At 34.8% G+C, this 10,804-nt stretch overlaps 2 protein-coding genes across 2 annotated transcripts; one reads left to right on the forward strand and one right to left on the reverse strand.

Moving 5' to 3' along the window:
• Positions 1–2,269: 2,269 nt before the first annotated feature.
• On the forward strand, positions 2,270–3,239 carry LOC130495888 (60S ribosomal protein L36a). Its single transcript, XM_056987468.1, has 4 exons — positions 2,270–2,385; positions 2,623–2,802; positions 2,892–2,966; positions 3,044–3,239. The coding sequence occupies exons 1-4, from the start codon at positions 2,383–2,385 to the stop codon at positions 3,101–3,103; spliced, it is 318 nt and encodes a 105-aa protein (XP_056843448.1). The 5' UTR covers positions 2,270–2,382; the 3' UTR covers positions 3,104–3,239.
• Positions 3,240–3,750: 511 nt separating this feature from the next.
• LOC108806200 (phosphate transporter PHO1) lies at positions 3,751–10,424 on the reverse strand. Its single transcript, XM_056988254.1, has 15 exons — positions 10,053–10,424; positions 8,769–8,858; positions 8,278–8,503; positions 6,559–6,916; positions 6,409–6,457; positions 6,227–6,298; positions 5,984–6,113; positions 5,732–5,852; positions 5,352–5,601; positions 5,159–5,263; positions 5,028–5,072; positions 4,775–4,927; positions 4,418–4,696; positions 4,200–4,336; positions 3,751–4,099 (listed from the first exon to the last, which is right to left on the reverse strand). The coding sequence occupies exons 1-15, from the start codon at positions 10,299–10,301 to the stop codon at positions 4,009–4,011; spliced, it is 2,355 nt and encodes a 784-aa protein (XP_056844234.1). The 5' UTR covers positions 10,302–10,424; the 3' UTR covers positions 3,751–4,008.
• Positions 10,425–10,804: the final 380 nt, after the last annotated feature.

Raw genomic sequence — 10,804 nt, forward strand, 5'->3', positions numbered from 1 at the left:
GGGGGGTCTTGCTAGTTTCGAAATTGTTTTCTGGTGTGCAGTGGCAAGTTAAGTCGGCTCTGATGTGGGGTGGTAATTCTTCCATCGATCCTAGTGTGTCGGTTTTCAGGTGGTCAATGGTGGTGCATTGTTCTAGTTTTCCAGCTCTACCCTTTCGTTAGTGCATCAAAAGCTCTCTTTTGTTCTGTCTAGGTCTTGGTTCTAATAAGAGAATCAGACTTCATAAGTGCTTGGGAGTTCGTGTGGTCTTGCGGCAAGTGTGGATGGTGTCTTCTCTCGGGTCTGCGGTTTGGTTCTTCTCTGTGGTCTCCGTTTATAAGCCCTTTTCCTTGGAGCATATGGTGACTTCTTGTGGTTGTCTTTTGTCTCGCCTTTTTACCTCGGTCGTTCTTTTTGATTTCAGTGGGTGAAGTGTTAGTGTTTTGAAGTTGTGTTGTCCCTTGATCTGCAACCTACGGGTTCTTCTGAATTACTTGGTAAGGGGTGTGGAGCTTATGCTCACTTGTGTGAGGTCATGGAGTAGTCGATCGCCAAACATGTATATTCATTGGCTGCTCGGGTTGGAATTTGATGTTTCTTTGGCTTCTTTGAGTTGAAGCAATGGTAAGTGTGGTGTTTGTTTGTGGTTCCTCCTTCAACCCCAATAATTTAGGTCTGCTATACTTTCTCAATCAATCCTACTTCCAATGGGTTTTTCGTCGCTGTCGCGATGTTAGGATGCGTGAAGTTATCCAAATGATTGAGAATTATCGCTTAGCAGAGGACCGAACAGCAAAAGATGTTGTCTTATGGAGGCAAAATGAAACTGAGTTCCGTGACTTCTTCTCTACCTCAGCGACTTGGAATCAGCTTTGTATGCACAAGCCAGCCACGGCTTAGAGTAAGGTGATTTGGTTATCTCATGGAGGAGTGCCACAGTTTTCTTTCATAACCTGGCTGGCAATAATTAGGAACAGATTATCCACTAGAGATCGTATTGTAGTTGAGGGCTAGCTTAGGGATGCCTCTTTTGTGGTGAACCAAATGAGTCTAGAGATCATTTGTTCTTTGCTTGCCCATATACCTTCACGCTTTGGATAGATGTAGGTAATCTATTGAGAAGAGACCCTGATCCAGACTGGAAAACACATTTGAACAATTACAAACAGGTGGGCTCGATCAGCTTCGCTTCATCCTTCTGCATGTGGTGTTTCAAGTCACAGTTTACATGATATGGAGGGAGATAAATTATAGGAAGCACTCTAAGAAACCTAGACAAGTTCATCACAGTAAAAAATATGATCATGTCTGTGAGATACTTGGAGAAACCTTGCTTAAGGGGACTAATGCAATATTGGTCCTAAGCACACAGTTAGATATATAGCTTATTCTTTTATTCAACTTTTGTACATAAATTCTTTTTCTTACGATGATTAATAAATTTAACATTTCATCAAAAAATAATAAGTTAAACTTTTTTAAAAATTTAAACAATAAATATATTGTTCATGTTTCATTTTTTAAGATAAATTTGTTAATTGTAAATTGGTTCTTAACTTTTACTTTTATTATCTTTTGGCAAAATACATTATTTGTATTAATATTATCCAATTCATTTAAAATTTTCAACCATTATTATCATCTAATTAGATGTTTATATCCAAGATCATGAAGAAATTCATTTCTAAGAATTTTTAACTCGATTAAGAATAATAAAAATAAATAATTCTATTTTTACTTCAAAACACATTTATTAATCACTTATAGAATATATATACATATGGTGCCTTTTACAAATTATGATATTTTGTTTGTTTACTTATGTTATCTAGTAAATTTATTATATAATAATGTTTAATTTATATATCTTGGATTACTTTTAAAATCAAATAATTGAGTACCATTAGTAAACATTAAAAAGGTGAAATAACTATTAATAGTTAGTGTTAAGTTGGAAATAGATACAATAGAATATTTCTTTACAAAAAAATGAAACAAACCATTGGAGTAAATATTGCTTAATATTAAAAATAAAGCCAAAACCATTGGAGATGGAAAGACTAGTCGTGTAAACCATCAGACTATTAACTAAGTGTTACGGAAAGAGGTATATCGTAGAACTAAAATTGTTCATTAGTATTTCATACATTAAAAATATTTTATCATCATTTGTAATAGAAACAAAAAAAAAAATATGTTATGTAAATCATTTATCATCATTCTGTAAAAATACCAGCAAACTCTTAATATATAAAGCATGGGCCTTAACGTTAACGAAGGCCCGTTTCAACATATTTAGGGTTTCTAAAAAGCTTACTATAAATTCTCTTTTCTTTATGCAACGTTTCGTTCGCTGACGACGGCACACAATCTTCACCCGAGAGAGCGATCAGATTAGCGAAAATGGTATTCTCTTTCGACTTGATTCCGTAGTTTTGGACTTGGTTTTTCATTCGTTGAACTTGTTGATCGATTCGTATTGATTCCTGTGGATTGATTACAGATCTATATTTTTGAGTTTTCTGTCTCTGACCAGACACTGTTTCAAGCCTCTTTAGTCGACATGTAGTGCTTACTAGTTACTGTTGAGTCATAAAATGCTTATTTGTGCTAAGTTAAACTGAGATTGTGTTGGTTAATAAGGTGAACATTCCAAAGACAAAGAAGACATACTGCAAGAACAAAGAATGCAAGAAGCACACATTGCACAAGGTTACCCAATACAAGAAGGGTAAAGACAGTCTCGCCGCTCAAGGGAAGCGTCGTTATGACCGTAAGCAATCTGGCTATGGTGGTCAGACCAAGCCTGTCTTCCACAAGAAGGTGTGATCTTTGTCTCCTTTATACTCCACTTTTCAGATTCAAAATCATTTTGAAGAATACTGATTTTCTTATAAATGTAATTTGAACAGGCTAAGACTACGAAGAAGATCGTCCTCAGGCTTCAGTGCCAAACTTGCAAGCACTTTTCGCAGCACTCAATCAAGGTAAAAACGAACTATCTTCTTTGCTGATGAGACTCGGTAGTTTGTTCATAGACTAACTGGTTTTTTTGTGTCTTCAGAGGTGCAAGCATTTTGAGATCGGTGGAGACAAGAAGGGCAAGGGAACATCTCTTTTCTAAGCTGTTGTCATCTTATTTTGTTACAAGTTTTCTATTTCGTTGGATCTTTGATTCCATCTGTTTTAGCCCTCGTATAAGATTGTCCACCCCACCCAACTCTATATTTTGAATCTCATCTAGATATGATTTTGCTGTTTTTCTATGCACTTAAAATGGTTACTTCTGAGATATAATTTCTATGGAACTCATAAGGCTCTGTTTTCTTGAGCAGAAAGTATTGATCTTTCATATGAAAGCCTCTGAAATTAAGCAATAACAAATGCTTTTAAGTGCACCTCTCTAAACACGACTTATGGGCATCAACTTAGTTGTACGTCAAAATCTCCAGTTCCATGGTTTCACACTGCCTGGAAACTGTCGGGGAGCCTTGGGATATCAAATAGTCAAATTGAAGGAATCTGAGCTAAGTTTATAGATGTCTTCACTGTTGTTTTCTAAAATGTGATCTTGGTCCTGGTAGTGCTTGGTTTTCGACAATGAAAGCGACAAGCGAAAGCCAGTGTCTCTGTGCCGAAAGCAAGTGCCTGGTTCTATTACCAGTTATGCTAAATGTTATGGAAATCTTTTGCTAAACACATCAATCTGAAGAAACACCTGGTTGGGTTTTCATCAAATATAGAACTTAAAGAAGTTGTGTTTCTTGAGCATAGAAAATATAGTGACAGTTTTATTAGAAAAGAAGAGAAGAGTTGAACATAAACCTCAAATCAAAATTTACAGAAAATTAATATTATGAACTGGCAAGTTAAATTGTCTTTGCACTTGGAAAGATTTATAAAATCAAGAATCCAGCAGTCCCCTCTTCTGTTTGTTTTATGGGTTAAGCAATTTCCCCCCAAAGGTTTTCTCCGAGATGCTTCTTGGAACCTGGTTCAAGACTAGACTCTCCATTTTATTATCTTTGTTTAATCGTCTGAATCCATGTCACGGAATGGTAATGGTACGGTCTTCACTGCCCTAAAGTGGCCTACATTGTTCAAATGCTCATTCTCCACTCTGTAATCACAACAGGTTAATAAATTTCATACTTAATAACATCCAAAAATCAAGTTTATAGAACAAATCTTTAAACCTAGCTAGGTGAAGCTTGTTTTACCTGTAGAAGTTCCAATGACCTCGACGAATGACTTCAAGTGATGCCAATAAAAAATCTAACAAGTGAGACTGAACAGGATTGACTCTGAATCTTACTATCGTCTCGATCCAAGCAACTCGCAATACCAAATTCACCACCTGAATAATAAAATAAACCAGCATTTAGTAAAATATCTTAAACTTGTGAGACACGCTAAACAATTATGTGGTTTGACTTACAATGGAGAAATAGTAGTAGTTCTTGTTCTTGAGAACTAGATCGTCCCTTAGCCATGCGTTTTTGGATTTAGGGTTCAGAAGACCCCAATCTTTGACAAAGTCCCAGTATAACTGGTAAAGCGTGGCCACGACTGAGCTCACCAGCAGGACGGATAACCACCCGGTGGTGCTTTCTCTTGCATAGGTTATGCGGACTCCGGCAGCAACCATCGCCGAAACGTATTTCCCCATGTTGACTAAGTGATCGGGGTTTGATTCGTCCCACCATCTCCTTATGCACTGTGAATTAAACGTTAATTGAAAGTTTTGAAGGGGGGCTTTGATCTTAAAGAAAATAAAAACCTGAAGGGAACTTACTTGCATGGCACGCCAGAAGTAAGGTGAGAAAGAGATTAGGTAAGCAAGTTCTCTGTAGATTCTTCCGTTTTTGCAGGTATTATACTCGTGTGTTCGAAAGCTTTGAGCCATGAAGTAACACGCGGTTGACTCTATATGTCTCAGCAATGGAATCTGAATTGAATATAAGCAAGTTAGAACATGATTAGTGTGTTAATTGTGGCCTTAAAGTTAGGTATAGTCACCATCAGCTGAAGTTTAATTAGTTAAATACCTGGCTAGTAAGTTGATCAGCCATGAAAAAGTCAACCATCAAAACCTGTTTTTGTACAACAAAACATTTTTAAAAATAACTTCCAACAGATTTCTTGAGTTACAAGTAACCAAAACAGTTTTAATTGTTACCTTGTAGAACGGTGAGCAGACAATGTTACGTAAGATGCGAATGAAGCAGAATCTTGTAGGACGATAGAATGTGTCGAAAGGGCATATCAAGACACAAATGAAGATCTGTCACACACCAACATGAATTAGCGTTTTGAATTGCGATCGCGGTTGGGACGCGCTATGTGATTGATTAACTAACTAAATGATTTACCAAGAGAAGGATGCCAGGAATGGTGTCGACTTCACTGGCGGAGAAACCGGCGGCGCGGAGGATGAGATGTATAACCATAGCGGCCACGACTGATGTCATAAACGTGGTTCCCATTAGAAACGCGTCTCGGTAACGCAACGCTGTGTTTGGTGCGAACTCGAAGATAAAGGTGTAGTTTATCCTCGTGCTCTTCCACATAAACAGATTGCATCCATACATGAACATGTGTAGACTCAGCAACGCAAAAACGCTGCGTTACGGGGAAAAAAATCAGATTATAAAAACAATTTTTCTGGTGATCTCTTTTGTCCAGTTACTTAGTACTTTAGTAGTAAAACTCTGTGTTCTTTAACAAAAATTAATAATTATAAATAAAATACCTGAAAACAGGATAAACAGTCTCTAAATATGAAACTTGAGCACCAGAGGTGAAAATTCCAGAAAGATGGGCCAGTATTATGTAAATACTAAACAATGAGACAAAGCAACCCGTAAATAATCCTGCAAAAGAAAAAAAAACAGTTCATTTTGTTACAAGAATTCATGGTGGAATGCTATAAAACATACATAACAATAATAACGAAAATAATAATAAAAGAGGTGAAAAAAACAGAGAAAATATAAAACAATACCAACAAAGAAAGTGACCATGTGAGAATCTTTCTGCTGGTGGGGTCTCAAGAACTTCATGGCCTTTTTCCTGTCATTGTTTGCGAAGTGCTTTGTGAATATGGACTCCACTTCGTCCATCAGTCTTACCACCTTGTATTTATATTAATCATAGCCACCAATTATTTTCCAGTCTTTTTTATAAAATGATTTACTATAACATTACAAAAGATGTAGATCTGCTTTTATTTTCAGTCCTATAATACCTTATCAGAGCTGGTAAATTGCGATCTTTTTACGACCTTTAGATAACTTGATGATGCTTGCTGACCAGAAACCTGTTGGTCCATAAATCAAAGTCCATCGTTAAGCACTATAATCTTCTTTTTGTTCAAATATTTTTGTTTATCATCGATTCATCGTAACTAGTCAAATAAAGCTTCTTTACCTTGTCGAATTTCTTCAATATTTTTGTAAAAGCTATCATATTCAGTGAACTGCCAAAAAATATAATATATCAAAAGAAGAGCTATAATCATGCGATTAGGAAATAAAATATATATTAAAAAGAAGATATTTTAGTGGCTAATGAATTTACCTGTAGGTCTTCAACAGGCCAAGACCTTTGTAGAGCTCAACAAAGGCTTTACGTATCATCTTCTCTGCGCACTGAATCTTTTTCCGGTTGATGAAATCTCCTCCGCCGCTTCTTGGGTTGTTAACAAGCTCCTCCCATAGTACCGACGTGGCCGTAGCGATGGATCTTGCACCACCACCGTCAGATCCGGCCACGGCGTCGGGAATGTCGACGCGGAGAGACATTTTGGGTTTGCCTCCTTTTGTCTTGTGCCTCGTAGCAGAGTTTATGAAACTCACACCATTCCTCTCTAATGCCTCTATGATTTCGTCTGTTCTTGATGTTTCACTTTGTGTCTCACTTAGTTCTCCTGGTGACCCTAAAAACAAGAAAAAAACATGTTTATATTGTGTTACCTAACAACATAAGACACAATATCTAAAGATAAGAAGATTTCTTTTCGCGTTTATCTTTGCCCATACGTAAACAACATTTGTTGTCTGTCTATTTTTACTTTCTTACTCACAAACGATTTGTTTGTTTGTTTGTTAGTAGAATCGATTTGTGTTCTCATGCACTTGTCGGCCATTGACTATATATATGTCGATACAAAATCTCAAAACTCAAATATTTTAGTAGCTTTGAGTTTTGTTATCCACATGCAAAAATATTCAAAAAGTCTAACAAATCTCTATAGTTGATTTTTTTAAGAAATAGCAACGTAAATCGTGTAATTTTGTTAATAACTGTTTTTTTTATACTACGCAAATCAGCCTTTGGGACATGCACTTTTATTTCTAATGGGTGCATGCCACGACATAGTTCAGATGTATGATAGTAGCTTTTAAGAGTCAACTAGATTAGGACCCGCCCTAAAGGGCGGAAATTGATTTGTCAAATTTCAATTAATAATATATGGTATATATAATATGTGTATATAATATTATATATATTTTGTGTAACATTTATATATATATACATATTAGACATATATATATAATATTTTATTAAATATATATAGAATTTAATAGTGTTATAATTTGTGTTGTACTTGTTATTAGTTTGTATTTAATCTTCTTTCATTTTTAGTATAATAATTTGCCTTATCACACCTTTTACCTTTTAACTTATACACATAGTTATGCCCGTTTTCAAAAAAAAAAACTTATACACATAGTCTCGTAAAATGTAATATATAAAAAAACATATTTAAAAAATCTACTGACCATATGCCACCATTATTTGGTTGTTTGAACAAAAAAAAAATCATGTTCTTGCATAACTGTGTATGTTGTGATATGATGTAGGTGAACAGTAAATATATGGAAGTAAAGTTAGTGATACGAACATGAGCCTATGTTAGTCTATGCCACAATTATTTGGTTTTTGGAAGATCAATGAGCATAAGCATACACGGTCTTTGTATGCTTACGTTGTAAATGAGTCGGATATTTTTTCTCTTATGTCTGGAATGATATGGAACTCGTTGATTTAAGAGTGGTTCAGTTTTAACTAATCTATGTTGGTTAAGATTTGGTTTAATTTAAGTTAGTAGGTTACATTGTATAGGAGGCATGATATATTCTAGTAACAACTATGAAAGAGTCCAAAATTTAAATGAGAACTTCAAATAGTAGATAATCCCTAAATTAATAGATTAGATGTCAACATACATAATTTACCAAAGTACCCTCAACCTGACCTAAAAACTAAAAAGGCCTACTAGATAAGAAGACTGACCTGCAGAGAAGTCAGAGTTTCGAGCAGAAGAACTAAAGGAGCGTTGTGAATTAGAGCCAGAAAGGCTTCTCTTCTTCCGATCACTTAAGATCTGTTTGAGTTCTGCAAAAATGTCCAACTGTTTCTTCAGAATCTCTCCTCTTCCCACGAACTCTGTCTCTTTTGATTTGTGAAACTGATTCACTTTGTTTAACTCTTCATCCAATCTTGCGAAGAACACTTTAACCTAAAGCAAGAAATAGCAAAAAGCATTCAAACACTTATCAAAAAGTTATATAATAACTGTAAAAAGTAGTTCACTATTTTGACTATTTTCATTAGGATTCAGGGAGTGGGTGTTGTGCAATTTACTCTCGGAATAAAACCACTAATATACACGCCGTTTATTAATTTTGCTTCTTGCTCAAAGTAAGAAATAAGAATTCGTAACATTAATAACAAGGAAAATTAATATAAAAAATTTAATTACTAATTAGTTAATAAGTTAATACCTCGTCTTCTTCAGAAAACAACTGAACAAGTTCAGTTTGGTAAATCTCCTCAACGTCATCCCCATCTTCTGAGCTTTTTCTTCTCCTTACCTGTGAATCCGCAAAAAAAATGACATGAATTAAAATTCATCTAATTTAGTCTAACAAACCATGTAAATATCATTTTTGTATTTATTGATATTTTTCTATAGGTGTCATTGACTTGAATGTTTTTTGAGGGTGGTGACTTGTGAGTTTGTTATGGCTTTGTATATAGTTTTTGTCACGATGGTTTCGTGAGATATCATAATCTTCACAACCGTTTTTCGCTTCTTGGTTTTCGTGATGAGTATGAAGAAAAAACATACCTTATTTTGGAATTAGTGGTTAGCATATTCAAAGATGTAGAGTAAGAAAGTGTAATAATTAGTTAAAATAATAAGCAATTATTTCCGCAAACAATTATACTGCAGATTTTGGAGTTTGTTAATCTATAAGGCGTTTCCAGATTTAGGAAGCATGTAGGTTCCTAGGTTAAGAAATGAACTAAATGGTCTCAATCATGTGTTTAATGATACCTTTTTTTGAAAAAGGCTTAAGTGTTTAATGATACCTTTCCTTAACAGACATACACAAAATATGTAAATATTCTTTTTGACAAACAAAATATGTAAATATTACGTATTAGATACACAAAAAGACTTCAGAAAGCTTCCCAACTTGCGATATACGACTTAACATATTGGAGTTCTACTAAATCATATCAAATATGTATTATTTACATATCTTAATCTAATAAATATTTTTTTAAAGAGTAAAAAGCAGATTTCTCATTACACAAAGCAGAACTAACCGGTGACTTTAACGCGTAAGCAAAGACGCGAAAAGAATGGGAATGGAAAATACAAAGACGTAAGCAGACACGACACTCCATAGAAACAATCATAAGAGAAAAACTGATGCTTTAACAAAATAAATTAAATCGTTAAATCAATACGTTTTCGCTCTCTCAAAAATCATATGCCGAATTTGCTAAGCTAAAGAATGAGTAATGTAAATGCAGCTAAATTTACAATAATTTCCGACATACTCAAGACCTATGGTCTCACTAAGTTTCTTCTTCTACGTAATGTGCATTTAGACTATCATTCTAATTGCTCTTTTTTGGGTCTAAAGGTTTTAATTATCACATAAATGAAAAGAGGTTACAGAAGTCACACGGAATTTAATACTAATCATTCTAACAAACAGGAGAATGCATCATGCTTTTTCAAGATAAATTAATGTAGAGCATCGATAAATTACCTGAATAATCTCTGGTTTTTCTGAGGAGGAAAATAGTTTATCCGAGAAGGTCCTGGCCAATTTGCGAACCGGGTCGAAAAGAGATCGACCAAAATCAGGATGATGAGCAATGGGGTAAAGAGAAGCCGGCTTTGGTTTACGAGAAATTTTGATTTTTTTTACTTGCTTTTTTAGCTGACAATAGTTAACAAAGGCCTCTTTCCACTCTGGTATGAGTTGTGCCTCTAACTCCTTTGAGAACTTCACCATCTTCTTCACATATAATCTCTTCCCACTTAATTAGGAGATATGTCGATTTTGTGAAACGTGAAGAAGGAGAAAGAAAGAGAGAGAGAGAGAGGTTTAGTGTTTAACAGAGGCATTCAGAGGCATAGAAGAAAGTTTGTATATATAGAGAGAAAGACGTATGGAGAAGGTAAATGTAGTTTTCTCTTTTTGGTTTTGGCACTTATTAACCTAATGGAATTATATCTTTCTCACACAGATGGTTTGCAGCTACGAGACGATTTAACTTTAATGCGATTTGCTAAATTTTAAAGTATTGGAAAGGGAAAAATGGAGGTGGAAATTATATTATATTAAATCGCTTGGCCATTATGCGAGCTTAATTACACTCACTTAAATGTATATATTTGAATATATATATATACTGTATACATATAACGCACTCATTAGTACTCAGGAATTATAAAGAAAGGTGTGAGTAGTGCAACTCGTCACGAACCCCACACACAAATACACACTTCTGTTGC

Source organism: Raphanus sativus, chromosome 6, assembly GCF_000801105.2.
Source record: "Raphanus sativus cultivar WK10039 chromosome 6, ASM80110v3, whole genome shotgun sequence".
NCBI lineage: Eukaryota > Viridiplantae > Streptophyta > Magnoliopsida > Brassicales > Brassicaceae > Raphanus > Raphanus sativus.

Coding starts and splice junctions, on each gene's coding strand:
- LOC108806200 (XM_056988254.1), bottom strand. CDS start 10,301: ATGGTGAAGTTCTCAAAGGAGTTAGAGGCACAACTCATACCAGAGTGG. Junction 8,859..10,052: donor AAAAACCAGAGATTATTCAG/GTAATTTATCGA, acceptor GCGGATTCACAG/GTAAGGAGAAGAAAAAGCTC. Junction 8,504..8,768: donor TGTTTTCTGAAGAAGACGAG/GTATTAACTTAT, acceptor TTCTTGCTTTAG/GTTAAAGTGTTCTTCGCAAG.
- LOC130495888 (XM_056987468.1), top strand. Junction 2,803..2,891: donor AGCCTGTCTTCCACAAGAAG/GTGTGATCTTTG, acceptor TAATTTGAACAG/GCTAAGACTACGAAGAAGAT. Junction 2,967..3,043: donor TTTCGCAGCACTCAATCAAG/GTAAAAACGAAC, acceptor TTGTGTCTTCAG/AGGTGCAAGCATTTTGAGAT.